The sequence below is a fragment of the Cupressus sempervirens genome, chromosome 11 (genome assembly GCF_028749045.1).
Source record: "Cupressus sempervirens isolate cs-2001-9-10 chromosome 11, ASM2874904v1, whole genome shotgun sequence".
In the NCBI taxonomy this organism is placed as follows: domain Eukaryota; kingdom Viridiplantae; phylum Streptophyta; class Pinopsida; order Cupressales; family Cupressaceae; genus Cupressus; species Cupressus sempervirens.
Window position 1 is genome coordinate 602873801 of NC_143128.1, and position 18932 is coordinate 602892732.

General features: G+C 36.7%; 1 protein-coding gene across 2 annotated transcripts in view; it reads left to right on the top strand.

The window, feature by feature from the left end:
• LOC149531121 (cryptochrome-1-like) overlaps positions 1 to 18932 on the top strand; it is an 86074-nt gene that overhangs the window by 36272 nt on the left and 30870 nt on the right. For both annotated transcript variants that reach the window (XM_089809088.1, XM_089809089.1), the window contains one exon: positions 13082 to 13306. In XM_089809088.1, coding sequence (XP_089665214.1) covers positions 13082 to 13306 — 225 coding nt within the window. The remainder of the gene's footprint in view (positions 1 to 13081; positions 13307 to 18932) is intronic.

Below are 18932 nucleotides of genomic sequence, written 5' to 3' on the forward strand. Positions count from 1 at the left end.
AGACGATGTGCACTCCCGTGACTGGTATTTGCTATAGTTGGAAAACATTATTATGGAATTCTGGCGGCTCTCCTGCGATTTCTTATTGCGTGATTCCAACGGTGATGACGTGATTCCTTCAATCCCGCGGACATTTGAATGGGAGAATACACAGATGGGGTGAATTGTGCGGAACTCCTCCTTGTGCTTGGGTTGCAAATAGTCTTTCTCATTTCATACGCTCGCCGCCCGGATACGCTTAATTCGATACCTCCTTTTCCTCAGCATATATTCTCCAGACCTGCGCAAGAACACAAAATCAAAATAAGTTTATCAATGATTAGCAATATTTAACACAAAAAACCATGATTCAACGGTTCTCTGAAACATAATCATTAGGCCTTCAAATAACTCCCGTAGCTTCACGCATATACAGTAATACGATGATAACTACTTGGCGGATTGTGAAAACACGACTTCCAGATCTTAACCAATTTGATATGAGGATACTGCACACTTCAATGTAATGTGAGACGGGAACTTCATTTCATCGGTGGACTCGAAATCTTGTTCTCATCAAGCCTGCATGATAATAATATTACCGTCTGCACTTATGTTCTCTGACTGGGATCGCTGCACCATATATATAGCAGAGACACAATTGTGGGCAAGATTTGACTTCCTGCAACTTTGTTTGGAGCATTATCTTGATAGAAGCTTTGACAGGAGACATTTTATACTATTTTGGTTTCTGAATCAATACAAACTGTTCATAAAGTTCGCTGCTAATGGAATCCAATACTTCAAAAGATAAATTTATTATCAGGATCATGACTTCACTGCACTATTTTGGCAAATATTGCAACTATGCATCATTTATTGCATTCATGCTGTATATATCTCACATATACGCTTGCTATCTGGTGAAAAACCCCTTCATATGTATTTCTGAATACAAACTCTCAATTATCAACCTCACAGAGAATCACTGAAATACCTACAAAATTTGATGAACATTCTGATTACAGTATTACCCAGTCTACAACCAGAGGTGGTTATATGTATCTTCTGATTCCAAGGATTAAAAGTCTTGCTTTCATAGTACATCATCAGCAATACAAGAAAGTGTACAGGCTATATCAGACATGATCCTCGACCTATCCTTTAGCTGTTGGCATACCGTGATGATAATTTCTCCTATAACTGTAGGATTCATCTTTGCACTATTATAAAACATGCTAAGCACCATGACATCTTCCAGAAAACTGTGTGAAAACACGGGTCTCTGATGGCAGCCAATTCAATACATTTCTATCAAGCTCTGAACATTGGTAATGACATTTCTCATATATAGCCTTGCTTATCATTTTCCGCTCTATATAAAAAAAAACTCTCTTCAAGACTATTATTGTTTAAATTGATTTGAAATTTTTTTGGGTTCCATCAGGTGCAATCAGAAAAAGCCCATAATAGTTGTCTATTTCATGAGTAACTTGATTGGAAACATTACATAAATGTTGATAACGTCTTAATCAAACTAAGTGCAATAAAAAATCCACAAACTCTTGGTATATTGCTGATATGATAATTTTCTTGCAAATACGAATCTTTCCAGCTGAATTAGGTGCAACAATAGGCTCAAATACAACCCCTGAATGATTTTCCACCACTGGACAAGAAGTTATTATCCTTAAATCCGCAATTCAATTCGAGAGGGTTTTCATCCTCCAACACACTAAGGGTTTTCATTCTTTTATGTTCAATTTCAAAAATTGCATTGAACACAATAACAAAATTGGCACCTTACTTTGGATGCTTCCCTCACCTTTATAGGTGCTCCCTTTTGAACCCTTGATAAATTTCACTTTTTCCTTCAAGTGTTTTGAAAAACACTTTACGTAATTAGGCTGTATAATGTCTCATTTTGACATTTAAATTGCCCTCCTTGGAAACTATTAAACCCAGTTTAAAATGCTATAATCAAATTATTTCCCTTATGTTGTCCCCTCCCTCTATGGGAAACAAATAGGCTAGTGACCTTTTATTATTTTTTCAATTCCTGAAAAGGGGACATAACAGCCTAATTTTGTTGCACCTCAAAATTGTTTGTTAGCAAACATCATTAGAAAATTCTAGAAGTTTATGATTTTCTAGCTTTCTTCAAACTACTAACAAGTGTTGTGCAAAATGAATTGTAGTTGCTGCTCTAGGAATCTTTTTCTGGACATTTTTTACTATAGGATCTGTTGCACGGCCATAGTAACACCGAGATGCGTCCCCCCCCTTTTTGCTTCATGTCCTAGAGATTTGGACGCACCGGTGACTTGGGGACTCCGTCCCCCCATCCCCAACAGCGCCACTAGATTCTGCCACCTCCACCGAGGATGGGGGACGTCCCGATGTTGACTATTTATGTTCAATGTTTGATGTTCCAATTCCATCCAATGTTCAAGTATTTACTCTTTTACATCTTTATATCTTATATTGCAATACATCTTTTCATACCTAGCATTTAAAGTACCATATGTATATATATACACACCCCCTCCTATCCCCTGCCACCGTCCCCTCGCCGTCCCCCCACCATCCCCCAAATTGAGGCCTCTCTATCCCCCTGCTCCAGAAACTTGTCCCCCCCGTTCCACCGTCCCTTGTCGCCCAAGGTGGTGTAACTATGGTTGCACCCTAGTTTCTAGCTCTGAATCATCGGTACCGTAGAAATAATCACCAACTAATACATAATGTTTTCTATTTATTGGCTGGATTTTATATAAGATCGGTACTTTAGTACCTTCTTTTGATCTGTTTTCTGCTTATTTTGCTGCTGTCGTAATTAGTTTCTGTCATAAGATCAGATCTTCCATTTATGAGGATTTCTAACTCTAAATTTATTTTGTGCTATCAATTACCAGATTTACAATGTATGTATGAGGCTTTATGGTTAATTTAAAATTATGAGATTTTTATTGCGGATCAGCATTAGTGGTATTGTTTATTAACATATTTTTGTATTCATTTTCAGTTTCCATAGTCATAAAATACTATACAATTGCATATTTTCCTAGGTTCCCAATTGAGAAAATTACAAATGGTTTAGTTCAAATGGCACTTGCTAGCCAAACCTTTTGCTTGAAAAGTCCATTGCAGATAAATAAAATGCTCTTGATAATCAAAGTTCCTCACATTCCATTCCATTGACATTTGTATAACAACAATGACTAGAGAGGGAGAACTGTTAAACCAAACAGCAAAAAATATTAAATACTTATACAAGTAGATTTTTCTTTTCATTAATCTTCTAGACCATGTCCAAACAAACAATAAGTATAGTGCTTCCTGCCATATGTTTGATCTGTCTGGTGGGGATCTACTTTTAATTGGTTCAAGGAAATGATATTCTGTTTGAGAGTGAAAATCTTGTTGAATGGTATAAGCCTATTTCAAAGCACTTGTATTCTACTGTATACACTATTGGTGAAGTCAGGAGTGATTTATAAGTGAAGCATGTCATCTTGATGTGCTCTTTTATTATGCCATTAAATTTATTCAAAATATGATATTGAATGATCCAAAATTAACAAAACAATCTTGTAATAACCCCAATAGGTTATAACTTCTTCCAACACCAAAAATCTTTATACTTCAGTGGTTTGACATTTCGTCAAACACTTTGCAAGCAAGCTCTGATACCACTGAAATAATCCTGCTCAATTTTGATCTCAAAATGCTGATTGAAGGCTCGAAGAATTTTGTCAAACACTTTGTATACAAGGGGTCATATGACTGATATAACTTTTCAAATTGCTGCAATAACTCTTGTTTCGATTTGCATCAAAGAGAATGCTTACAAAAGACTCCAGATTTGTCTAAACAATGACCAAACATGAATGTGCAACTAATTTTGACAATATTCAATACAAATATGAGACTTAACTACTTGCAATATGCAGCTACAGCAACTAGTGATTATGACAAATACTTTGGATGCAACCTAGTATGGCATTAATGCACTTACAACCAATTGATATTTTGTCAAACAATTGGAATGCAAACTAATAAGCTGATAAAGTAATATGCATCTACAGCTGCCAATGAAAACTAATGCAACACTAAATATTTAACTTCAATACTCCCCTACAGCAGTACGCTAATCACATGCATGATTAAATACAACTAAAGCCATGGATTGCTGATACCATTGTGAGGAATGTAAAAATGAATGATATATCTATTAATGAATGATAGGTTTAATACGAAATGACAATTACAACAGCACTCTATAGTGAAAGGCAACTATGAAAATACACATCAGACCTGGCATATGAAGTCGCCTTAGAGAATAGATGTATTGCAATACCATTGAACAGAAAATAACCTCCTCAAGTGCCCAAGTCGTGCCTCTCTAGCTGCCGCCTCTGATTGTAGATGGCTGTAATAATTTTCTTTGCTTTTTTGAATTTGCTTTTTCGGATTGCTTTTTTTTTTGGATTGCTTTTCGGGACCTGCTTTTTTCGGCTTGCTTTTTCGGTTATGCTTTTTCGGCTTGCTTTTTTCGGATTGCTTTTTCGGCCTGCTTTTTTCGAACTGCTTTTTCGGCCTACTTTTTCGAACTGCTTTTTCGGCCTGCTTTTTTTCGAACTGCTTTTTCTCAATGTAGCACAAATAGAAGACTGAAGTATCTTCCTCTCAGCTGCAATAATTCAAGTGATATTTCACACCCTCAAAATTGCGTACCAATTGAGAGTTTTCGTTCTCAATGGCCACAAATATTTTTTCTCAATGTAGCACAAATAGAAGACTGAAGTATCTTCCTCCCAATTGCAATAATTCAAGTGATATTTCACACCCTCAAAATTGCGTACAAATTGAGAGTTTTCGTTCTCAATGGCCAGTTGTGACTATTGCAGAAACCCTAGGCTCCACAATGCACATCAACAAACATCAACATCAACAACAACAAATTTGGATGATTAGAATGAAGCTCGGAGTGCCTATTTACTCTTTTTCTCCACTTTCTCCAGAAACTTCTAGAACATTATTTTATTTTATCTATTAGTGACTTTAAAAAATATTTTATAATTCAAGTCACTTTATTAAATTAATTAAATATAAAGTTACCTTTTAATATTTATTTATTTGATAACTTTATAAATAATTAACTTAATATCACTTATTTATTTAATTAAAATAATTAATTAGTCATCCTCATAAAATATTCATTATTTTGGACAACTTAATTAATTAAATTAATTAAATCAAATTGCCTCCAAAATGGGGACATGACAGTCCGCCCTTCCTGAAATTGCTTGTCCCCAAGCAATGGCTGAACAATAAACCAATCAATCCGCCTGGATCCCAAATGTAGTCATGAACTATACTACTGTCAATTAACACAGGCTCCTGTAATATCCTCTGCAATATAACCAAGAGGAATCCATAATCAAACTGACAGTTACAGCTCAACCAAACTCCAAAATCACAACTGCCATAGTCAGAAACCCACGAGACACAAACTCCTAGAACATCAGAACCCAAGTAAAGTGGACAAATCAAACTGCCAACACAGTAAATTCCATCAATGCATCCCACCGGCCTATACGGAATGTACAATCCAACTCTGCAACAATGGTGAACACTCCCGAATGAAACTGTACCAAGTATGGAGAATCCACACACTGTACAACTCTTGCAGTCAACACAACTCTACAGATCACCAGCCACTATCTCATAACCATAACTCCCATGCATCGCTGATGGCGAAAAGACATCACAAGATAAACAACAAGGAATGGAACCCAAACCAAATCTGCCTACCATCAACTCCTCAACACAAGGATCAAATGCTAATTGATGTACATACCCTGCAGTATAATGCTGATAAAAAGAACCAACCTCAGTCAGCAGCTCACCATGAACAAGTGATACAACCCACTGTGACTGATCACCAGCTAAGTCAGGAGATGTCATAGCCAAAGGAGTAGAATCAATAACAACAACTACTGAAGCATCACTCCCAAACTCCTGCTCTAAGTCATGTATTATCAAGCTGTCAACCGCAGAACCTATCGCCATGTCATGCCCATCACAACTCTCATCCCGAGGCATCAAACTGTACCATAACTGATGACAAGCACTAGGAGCCAAAGTACATCTCTGTATCATCATCTCATCAACATGGTCATCAAAGGTAAATTGATGAACATACCTCACAGTGTAATGCCAATAGAATGCGCCAATCTCAGTCAGTGGCTCAGAATGCAATCCAGATGTAACTAACTGTAATCGATCACTAACCAAGTTGGAATTGACTACTACCTCCGAAGACATCGCCAAGGGAGTAGTATTACTAGCAGGAACCATGCCAACTGCCGGCTCACCAACATCACACATGATCTTTGATACAACATCTCTAGTCTCCGTGCCATCAGTACTAGAGGCCACCACCATGTCAGGCATACAACAATCTGCTGCAACACCCAACTCAACTGAACCTGACTCTAGTGGGAACGAACTTGATATGCCAATATTAGTATCAAGGATGGATGCATCCCCATCTCCACTGTCTTTGACAATCTCGACCATGAACATCCTTGGATCACCAGACACCACAGCTTGTGACTGTACAGAATCTGGTAAAGACTGCAATCGCTCTAACTCCATGGTCACCTTAGCCAAATGAAATTGTGACTCCTCGAAAGCCAACTATGTACTCTCAAGAATCTCAAAAGTCACCTCGAGCTGCTGAGTAAGCTCACTCACCTCATCTTCCTTGGCCAATAATGCATCGTATGCTGTACTCCCCCACTCCATAAGATAATCTCTATCGGTTACCAACTGCATATAATTCTGTCTCAGGATCCGAATAGCCTCCCATAAAGAGTGAATCTCTGTCAAGGAAAGATAACTGTCTCCCTGCTCATCACTAGTAGGAGAACCCCATCCATAAACCGCTAACAACTGACGAGTAGCATCGAAATGCTGGCAAGCGATAGCAATGTCTCGCTCACTAACTCTCAACTGACTAGACACATGATGGCACTGGCTAGACTATCTCCTACAAACCTCCTCTGACACACTGTCTAAGGGAGTATCCTCAAAGTTACTGGTCTCTAGAGTATTACCAACCATATCCTGCGAATCAACTCCAAAGCTCATATCAACATACGGAGTATCAAAAACTGTAGCACTGCTGTCCAACTCCTCTGTACCAAAAGAAACTGCCAAGGAAGCTAAATCTTCAAAACTACCCACTGCATCCTCTTGGATGTCATCAATGCCAATATGATCCTGGGACTCATCTGTACACACTGCCAAATATGAAGTATCATCAACACATTCCAGCAAGAATGGTCGACTGGATATATGAACAAAGCCCAACACCGATGTATAAAAACTAATACCAACATCAGACAAGCTGCTGGCGTAAGAAAAGACAACACCGTGCAATCTGCTAATCACATCCATGATAGCATCCAAACAATCACTGCTACCAAAAAGTGATAATGATCTCCAGTCAACTGAAACCCAAACGCCAATATAACAATCTCGAGTCCATATCCATAAACTAGAATCAACTGGTAACTCAAGCAAACTCCTCACCTTAGTAATATGACTAATACCAACTAACTCCACATACCTGTCTGACATTTTCCATGTATCCTGAATGTGAATGTAAGATGAACTCACAACATTATCAATGACCACATATGATCTGCCTGCCGTAGAAAGCTGAGTATTAGGAGTGCAAGATGAAACTAAACTCAACTCCATGCCATGCTTATCCCCATGTCTCTCCTAGTCCTGCAATGCCAATGGAGTATTCACCAAAGAAGCTCGAGTGTCCTCAAGCTCGCAAGAAAGCCTGTCAACTTCCTCCTCCTTCCTCCTCAAGGCATCTGAATAGTCTCTGACAAGGCTAAGAAGATGGTCACGATCTGATAGAAGATGTAAATAATTCAACTTCATTGTTCCCATTCCTTCCCTAATCGCCTATAAGTCAACACAAGAAGACTTTGCCTGAACTCCCTTGTGTCTACCCTGTAACTGAATCATCCGAATGTGATCCTCTATCATATCCCGCATCTTGTCATGATGAGATAATGAAGTCACAATACTGTCTTTGCTCACCTTCAGCTGGCTGGACAAATCATGTGAAGTACTACCAGCCTCAACCTCACATGACGAAGCATCTATCTGTGCCTGGTACTCTCTCTCAGCAAAGTCATGAATGCTCAATGTTTGCTCGTCTCTACCAGGTATCTCACCATCATGCACAACAACATCCTCATAATCATCATCTGAACCCACTATGCTGTAGTCACTGCCTGTTGGAACCAAACCATCCTGAGTACCTGAGACATCACCCTTTGGCAGCCTGTATACAACTGTACCAAGTTGACAGTTACTATCCATCAGCGTAATATCCTTCACCACTTCTTCCTGTGGCTGAACTAAAACCTCTGACTGGTTGCAAACTTGTTTCTCGAACTCCTCATTAAGGTTCCTAGTAACATCTCTCAATGTATCAGTCAATGCTTTGCGAGAAGATTTTCCAAATAGAAATCCAGTCGACTTATCCACCTTAGCTGGGTCGGACAGCCTGTCATTTATACGGTGGTGCTTAACCAACAATTCAGACATGTTATGCCTTATTTTCTAAGTTCATCTCGAATGTCTGAATAGCCATCCTTTCTACAATTCCGACTCCGGATACTGTGTCTATCAATTGTCCAAGATTGTGTCCTCAGAGACTTTGTACTGTACCTGTCCATTCTGGATAAAGTAGAGTGTTGATCACTCATGTAAGTCGGTTCTTACCCCACAGGATGGCAAGAAAACCGCTCTAATACCACTGTAATAACCCCAATAGGTTATAACTTCTTCCAACACTAAAAATCTTTATACTTTAGTGGTTTGACATTTCGTCAAACACTTTGCAAGCAAGCTCTGATACCATTGAAATAATCCTGCTCAATTTTGATCTCAAAATGCTGATTGAAGGCTCGAAGAATTTTGTCAAACACTTTGTATACAAGGGGTCATATGACTGATATAACTTTTCAAATTGCTGCAATAACTCTTGTTTCGATTTGCATCAAAGAGAATGCTTACAAAAGACTCCAGATTTGTCTAAACAATGACCAAACATGAATGTGCAACTAATTTTGACTATTCAATACAAATATGAGACTTAACTACTTGCAATATGCAGCTACAGCAACTAGTGATTATGACAAATACTTTGGATGCAACCGAGCATGGCATTAATGCACTTACAACCAATTGATATTTTGTCAAACAATTGGAATGCAAACTAATAAGCTGATAAAGTAATATGCACCTACAGCTGCCAATGAAAACTAATGCAACACTAAATATCTAACTTCAATACTCCCCTACAACAGTACGCTAATCACATGCATGATTAAATACAACTAAAGCCATGGATTGCTGATACCATTGTGAGGAATGTAAAAATGAATGATATATCTATTAATGAATGATAGGTTTAATACGAAATGACAATTACAACAACACTCTATAGTGAAAGGCAACTATGAAAATACACATCAGACCTGGCATATGAAGTCGCCTTAGAGAATAGATGTATTGCAATACCACTGAACAGAAAATAACCTCCTCAAGTGCCCAAGTCGTGCCTCTCTAGCTGCCGCCCCTGATTGTAGATGGCTGTAATAATTTTCTTTGCTTTTTCGAATTTTCTTTTTCGGATTGCTTTTTTTTTTGGATTGCTTTTCCGGACTTGCTTTTTTCGGCCTGCTTTTTCGGTTATGCTTTTTCGGCCTGCTTTTTTCGGCCTACTTTTTCGGCCGGCTTTTTCCGAATTGCTTTTTTGGCCTGCTTTTTCGAACTGCTTTTTCGGCTTGCTTTTTCGAACTGCTTTTTCGGCCTGCTTTTTTGAACTGCTTTTTCGGCTTGCTTTTTTCGAACTGCTTTTTCTCAATGTAGCACAAATAGAAGACTGAAGTATCTTCCTCCCAGCTACAATAATTCAAGTGATATTTCACACCCTCAAAATTGCGTACCAATTGAGAGTTTTCGTTCTCAATGGCCACAAATATTTTTTCTCAATGTAGCACAAATAGAAGACTGAAGTATCTTCCTCCCAACTGCAATAATTCAAGTGATATTTCACACCCTCAAAATTGCGTACCAATTGAGAGTTTTCGTTCTCAATGGCCAGTTGTGACTATTGCAGAAACCCTAGGCTCCACAATGCACATCAACAAACATCAACATCAACAACAACAAATTTGGATGATTAGAATGAAGCCCGGAGTGCCTATTTATTCTTTTTCTCCACTTTCTCTAGAAATTTCTAGAACATTATTTTATTTTATCTATTAGTGACTTTAAAAAATATTTTATAATTCAAGTCACTTTATTAAATTAATTAAATATAAAGTTACCTTTTAATATTTATTTATTTGATAACTTTATAAATAATTAACTTAATATCACTTATTTATTTAATTAAAATAATTAATTAGTCATCCTCATAAAATATTCATTATTTTGGACAACTTAATTAATTAAATTAATTAAATCAAATTGCCTCCAAAATGGGGACATGACAAATCTTCGGTTTCTGTACCCATTTCAGCAGCTCAGGAATATATTGGAGCCTAGATCTTGTAGAGCTTGGATTGACTTTTCTTGTAGGCATTCTATCCATTGTTTCATTTCAGATCTCCACATTTCTTTTGTTCATTGTCTTCTCATCTGCAACATTTCACCTCTCTTAATAATTTTTTGTATTTCCTTCCCTAACAACCAGAATTCCCAGAACTTGGCCATGATGCCTCTCCTATGTGGTTACATCACCTTTTTATCCTCTCAAAGCCTCTTTTCAGTTTACCTTCCTTTTAAAAATCAATGGAACATGCTGTATAGTGATGGAAAATAAATCTTTACCAAGGATTGGATATTTTCCTGACCTGATTTATGAAGAGCTTTGGTATTCAATCTCAAATAATAAGTATCCATCTAATCATTGTAGCTTATGAATTCCAGTCTCGTTTTCATAAAATCCACATTGGAACTTAAATGATATCTGATGTGGTGAAGATGTTTCTCTGTGCTATATAACTTTACCCCAGTGGTTATGTGCAACAATATTTTCTATCCAGATCCAGATTCCATACAATAAGTCTATTAGTTGTGCACATTCTCTGATCTCTGATTGTAAGGCCAAAATCAGTGACTTTCATTTCATTAGCATTTTGCTTGGCCATGTTGTTTATAGCAATTCTATCATCTAAAATCTGAGGTCGTGATTCATTTTCTGGATTATCATTCAACTTGCGGTTACTCAAACAAAGCTACTCGTAAGGCTTCATTTTGACATATTCTTTTTTCCCTGTTTCTCATCTTTGTGTCGAACATTAGTTTTCTTGGTTTGTTTTTGAGTAAGCAGAAATGAATAATTCTTTGGATAGCTTTTAAAATAATGGATCTAGAGAACTCATCACTGGGAAGAGATTGCCTGATTGCCATCATTGACAATAGATGATAATGTGTATTCGTGAGAGGAATTTCTAGTTTTACTTGGTCTTCTGAGAATTTTCTCCGACACAGAAATGGAGGTTGGAGTGGTTGTAAAACTACTTTTCTAAAAATACTATAGAAACTAATATGCTTATAAATCTCTATGAAAAATTCTGGCTTTATATAAATAAGATTAGTATCACAATGCAATTTTAAATTCAGATATATGTGCACAGTCGCACTGAACAAGGATAATAACATGACCTCTAATGACAGACTGGTTCTTGATGCTGGCTGCACTTATACATACACAAACTGCTGTGAGTAAGCAATTGGAAGCCAATTTCAGGTTTAAACTGGTGATGTAGTGTAAAAAAGCAGTACTGATTTGGGTGTAATGTTTGAATTAATGGGACAATGTGCCAAAAAAATGCCTTTCTTTTGTTTGAAAATAGGTTTGGAATATAGGGATGTCCAAGTGCCCCAGTGAAATGCTCCAGCGTCCATCTAACCCCATCAGGAGATGTGCACATAGCCCCTTCTTCCCTTAACATTGGACCAACCCCTGCAATATTTCCCAAGGATATATTTCCCAGAACTTTACCTGGCCTCAATTTTTGGGAATAATTGGGAATGGGTACCGCATAGTGGGAACTTAATAAATATTAACGTAAATCCACTGTGGAGCACTGGTTTTAAGATAAACTTTACTTTGTTGGATGCTACCATTGTTATGAAGCAGTGCACAGTTTTGAATTTTCTGTACATGTCTCATAAATACCCAATTAGAAAATCTAATACGAGTTTGGTAGGCTCTTCAAGACTATTTTGAATTTCTTAATCCTTCTAATAACCTTGTTTTATCAATAAAGTGTCTGGACTGGGCTTCAACTACTGGGTAACCTTTATATTTGGTACTATTTACTTGGAATCCATTTGTTTTTGTTAATTTGCAATGAAATTTCTCCTCAATCTCATTTGGGCCTCCTTTTAATTTTGCTTCTTTGGGAATAGTTGGTTTAAAACAGTCTAATGTCCAGCATAATGAAACCGTGGCTCTTAAAAAGTATAAAAGAATAGTACTTATCTGATTATACTTTAAAACAGAGTTGCTCCTTATATAGATCTTTTTTATTTGCTTTAATAAGCTGGGAAAAAAATTATTTAAGGGAACAGTTTACTTTGTAGATGATAGGATATGCATGTTTTCTATGCAGCAAATTGGCATTTTACTTTAGAGAAGTGGGATTCCACGATTCAGAGACTCAGATTACATTACTTTCCATTAAAACGCTATTCAATTTTCCATTAAGATAGAAGTTGGGCTATTGGAATTATTTTATTGGTATGCTTCTACTACTAGGAGAAAAGTAATCATCTTGATTTCTCACTTCTTTATATGGTGATTTATCTTCCAGTTTGTTTCAGCAATGATTTGTTACAGTTTAAAGTTAGCAGCACCTGACCCAAATAATAGATCACCTTAATGATGAAAATATATTTCTTTCACATATTCAACAAATTATTTCTATTAATTTTATGGAATCAAGATTAGTTCCTGAGATACTAGGTAAACTGTACTGTGTTTATGCAGATCCTATATCTCTTGTACGTGATTATAAGCTGAAACAGCAACTTATAGAAAAAGGTTACTCTGTGTTCAGCTTTAATGGTGATTTATTATATGAATCATGGCAAGTTTATGATGAGAATGGGAATGCTTTCACAAGATTTAATGATTTCTGGGAAAAGTACTTGAACATGCCATTTGATCCAGATGCACCACTTCTTCCTCCAAGGAAACTGGTACCATCAGCAGGTTAGATTATGTTTTAGTATCAGATGTCCATATGACATTATTTCTTTTGCATTTTCTGTAAATATATATCCCGCTTTGCAAACATGAATGTAAGAACTCCTTTTATGGAATTTATGATCCTTGCATAAAATCATGTGATTTCCAAAACAAAAAAAAACTAAAAACTTGAGTGCAGATGTCTTCTGTAGTATTTTCTGTTCTTTAATTTCTTGAAGCATCTCAAGCTTCCAATTGTGTCTTCACTTTTCATTTGTCACAAAGAGCAGAAGATCTTTGACCATTACAGGACACAAAATCAGCAGATTCATTTGTAACTGCATCTTTCATATCAGGATCAGGAATGTTTAGTAAAAGTTTTTATTAAAACCCTTTGCTAACTTTCCATCAGGATACGGTGGCACCATTTTTGGCATAGCAAGGATATCTTCACTGTAATATTTGGGAGTCAATGTGAAGGCAAGAAGATGGAGTTGGGTGGTCGTTTTGTTTCATTGCTCAACACAAACTGACTACACCTCTTTGAATATGGTTTCACGAGGATCTTCCTCTTTTGCATTTATGATGGATTTGATCTTTTCAATGATCGATTCCATTGTAAAACTCCTCCAAGCCTAGTTAGTAAAGTGGATCGTACTCATGATGGCCTTGGTGAAACTAGGAAGATATTTCACACAATCTCACCAAGTATCATCTAGAATCATTTTTTTTACATTTATTGTCCTCTTGGTGTTGGATTTCTTCCAGATGGCCCTTACTTGGGTAATGGCCATACCAAAAAGTGCGTCTGGCACCATATGGTAGTCCTAAGGGATCAAATTATTGAGAGGGGCAGTGAATCAATAATCAACCGATTAAACAATTTTTCGACCTTTAAACCCTTATCACAAGAATAACTTAATGACAGAAAATGAAAAATTCAAACACATAAACACATCATCAAAATTGACACAAAGATTAGGTATCGCAAAAATCCAGTTTGGATGAAAACTACGGTGGTGATTAGTATCCACAAAGTGTGCAATCTTTTGAAGTACGCCCTGTGAGGAGCTCAATGCTGTTAAGAGTTACAAAGACACTATTAGGTGCCACCCATTTAGGGATTTACCTCTAGCCCTGTTAGGAGCTTTACCCTGTTAGGAGTAGCCCAGTTAAAGGTCTTTAAACACCAAACAAAGTGCCACCCTGTTAAAGGATTTATGATAGAGGACCTGTTAGGATCTACCCGGTTAATGGATTTTACTACTGTAACTGTTATAGAACAATAAAAATAATGATCTTTGCAATAACACTACCTTTGCTTGATCAGATCCACTGAAGCTCTAACACTCTTCACAACATACTCAACTCTACCCTAGCTTGATTGCAACTTGCACACTTCACTGTTCTTGTCCAACCATGATCAACAACACAAACTGTTCATCATCCACCGATATATATTGGATCAAGCCCACTGCCTTAATCAAGCCCTAAATTTGAAATTGATGTGGATTTCAAATATCCCACTCAGATCCAACACGCTAGAAGACAAATCTCAAACTGCACAACACATTTCTAAGACCACGCCATCCAATCTGTTGATTTACATAGAATTTTGTGTCAAGAGGTCCAACATGTTTTGACTAAACACTTGCTTCCCCTCGAATCTTCTCCATATGTTATCACTGATCAATGTAATGCCATATCATCACCTGAAGACATGTCTCATTTGTAAGGAACCTCAACTGGTTCTACCTCCAATTTTAGTGGTTTGTCATTTTGTCAATTACTTATCATGCAAGCTTGGATACCAGTGTAAAGAGCCCTACTGACTCACACTGTAGTAATGTTGGAGAATTATTTTATTTTTTTTGAAAGTTTTTGCTTTTTTTTTTTCCATTATATATGTAAATGCTTCAACAATAAGATGAATTGAAACAATTGCTAATGCTAGCACAATTCTATGAATCGCAATTATAACATTTGCAATTTTTTACAAACAATAACTTATTGATAAATATCTAGCAAGGCACCTGTAATTATTGTTGGTGTTAATTATATTGCAGTCATGTCTCAAGAAACTCCAAACCAACCTTGTATATGGCAGCCAAGGTAATAACATTGCCAGTAGATGCCACGTTGCCAGCATAGGAAACCCAAACACAGCTCCAGTAATGCTGATGCTGCTACAACAATCCCTCACATCACCATCCGAAACTGGCCACCCAAGGAAATATATGCAATTGCAGATTTAAACCGCCTTAAAGCAACAATCTGGTAACAGAAATAAAGGCTGAAATAAAGGCATTTAATCAGTAAACCCTTCTGATATAAATCACAACAAATAATGAAATCAAATTGGTATACTTCAGCACCAATTTGTCAGAGACCCCAAATGCAAAAATAATTCTCAGAATTAGAGCACTATTCACTGTATATTTTCAACAGCTGAAAGTGCCAAATGAATGGAGGAATCAATCCTCTCCAACAGTTAACACTGAAACCCTCAAGAGCTCCCAAATTCATGAAGAATGCAATAAACAAAAGATGGTTCAATTTCCTCATGGAGACCTTTTTATAATATAAAATGAAACTTGGCTTCTCATTCACACCCAACGCCCAATAGCTTCATGAGCACACTTTTCACTTAAATGCACTTTGCATTATACATAGGCTCATAATTGAATAATAAAATGTATTAACTCCTTTTGCCTCCAAAACAACCTTTTCGTCAATACCAATATTCTTACACACAAAGTCATTGTTTCTTGTGTCAAAGATTTGAAACTTTTCAACCTGGTTCCAATGAGCTATGACACTAAGGTGACCAATATACTATACCAGCAAAAATAGTAACCTTAGTGAATTTAATTAAATAATAATCATAATTTTCTTGTCTTGTGAAAGTGATCGAAGAAGCATCAAAATCAAAATCTGACAGCACACGAGCAATCTTGATGGAGAAAGACAACGAATGAACCTAATGGGGTGACTTACTAAAAATAGACGCTCCCTCCAAGATTCTTGGAGTCCAAACTAGAAGGCAAAAATAAGAATGAGAGCATCATTCAACTCAACTCATCTGAGCTCATCAGAACCATCTGTTGACTATAAATAGCAAGTCCCTCAAAATAGAGCCAAAAATCACAATTGGCCATCTGGAGAGTCTAGTAACTCCATGACAAGGTCCTCAAAACACCAGTATCAACCTATACAGACCCAATAATAGACTGAATCCATCAAATCTGCTGCAACTAAAAAATGGGGACATTACATCACTAGATTGCAACTGACTCAATTGAACACATTGCAACCTCAATATCAATCAATAATTGTCAATTTGCTAATCGTCACTCAAGAGCACAATACTATTTAACCTGTTTAACAACTCTGTCACTTCTTCACCGATTACTTATCCTTTATATTGATTCCGCTAATGAGTTGTGGTCGTAACAATAGCATCCGAATGTTGTTGTTTACTGTCTTTTGTGATCACTCCACTTGACTAATCGAAGATTTGAAAAACCAATCAAATCACAAACTGTTCATCATCCACCGATATATATTGGATCAAGCCCACTGCCTTAATCAAGCCCTAAATTTGAAATTGATGTGGATTTCAAATATCCCACTCAGATCCAACACGCTAGAAGACAAATCTCAAACTGCACAACACATTTCTAAGACCACGCCATCCAATCTGTTGATTTACATAGAATTTTGTGTCAAGAGGTCCAACATGTTTTGACTAAACACTTGCTTCCCCTCGAATCTTCTCCATATGTTATCACTGATCAATGTAATGCCATATCATCACCTGAAGACATGTCTCATTTGTAAGGAACCTCAACTGGTTCTACCTCCAATTTTAGTGGTTTGTCATTTTGTCAATTACTTATCATGCAAGCTTGGATACCAGTGTAAAGAGCCCTACTGACTCACACTGTAGTAATGTTGGAGAATTATTTTATTTTTTTTGAAAGTTTTTGCTTTTTTTTTTTCCATTATATATGTAAATGCTTCAACAATAAGATGAATTGAAACAATTGCTAATGCTAGCACAATTCTATGAATCGCAATTATAACATTTGCAATTTTTTACAAACAATAACTTATTGATAAATATCTAGCAAGGCACCTGTAATTATTGTTGGTGTTAATTATATTGCAGTCATGTCTCAAGAAACTCCAAACCAACCTTGTATATGGCAGCCAAGGTAATAACATTGCCAGTAGATGCCACGTTGCCAGCATAGGAAACCCAAACACAGCTCCAGTAATGCTGATGCTGCTACAACAATCCCTCACATCACCATCCGAAACTGGCCACCCAAGGAAATATATGCAATTGCAGATTTAAACCGCCTTAAAGCAACAATCTGGTAACAGAAATAAAGGCTGAAATAAAGGCATTTAATCAGTAAACCCTTCTGATATAAATCACAACAAATAATGAAATCAAATTGGTATACTTCAGCACCAATTTGTCAGAGACCCCAAATGCAAAAATAATTCTCAGAATTAGAGCACTATTCACTGTATATTTTCAACAGCTGAAAGTGCCAAATGAATGGAGGAATCAATCCTCTCCAACAGTTAACACTGAAACCCTCAAGAGCTCCCAAATTCATGAAGAATGCAATAAACAAAAGATGGTTCAATTTCCTCATGGAGACCTTTTTATAATATAAAATGAAACTTGGCTTCTCATTCACACCCAACGCCCAATAGCTTCATGAGCACACTTTTCACTTAAATGCACTTTGCATTATACATAGGCTCATAATTGAATAATAAAATGTATTAACTCCTTTTGCCTCCAAAACAACCTTTTCGTCAATACCAATATTCTTACACACAAAGTCATTGTTTCTTGTGTCAAAGATTTGAAACTTTTCAACCTGGTTCCAATGAGCTATGACACTAAGGTGACCAATATACTATACCAGCAAAAATAGTAACCTTAGTGAATTTAATTAAATAATAATCATAATTTTCTTGTCTTGTGAAAGTGATCGAAGAAGCATCAAAATCAAAATCTGACAGCACACGAGCAATCTTGATGGAGAAAGACAACGAATGAACCTAATGGGGTGACTTACTAAAAATAGACGCTCCCTCCAAGATTCTTGGAGTCCAAACTAGAAGGCAAAAATAAGAATGAGAGCATCATTCAACTCAACTCATCTGAGCTCATCAGAACCATCTGTTGACTATAAATAGCAAGTCCCTCAAAATAGAGCCAAAAATCACAATTGGCCATCTGGAGAGTCTAGTAACTCCATGACAAGGTCCTCAAAACACCAGTATCAACCTATACAGACCCAATAATAGACTGAATCCATCAAATCTGCTGCAACTAAAAAATGGGGACATTACATCACTAGATTGCAACTGACTCAATTGAACACATTGCAACCTCAATATCAATCAATAATTGTCAATTTGCTAATCGTCACTCAAGAGCACAATACTATTTAACCTGTTTAACAACTCTGTCACTTCTTCACCGATTACTTATCCTTTATATTGATTCCGCTAATGAGTTGTGGTCGTAACAATAGCATCCGAATGTTGTTGTTTACTGTCTTTTGTGATCACTCCACTTGACTAATCGAAGATTTGAAAAACCAATCAAATCGCCTATCGT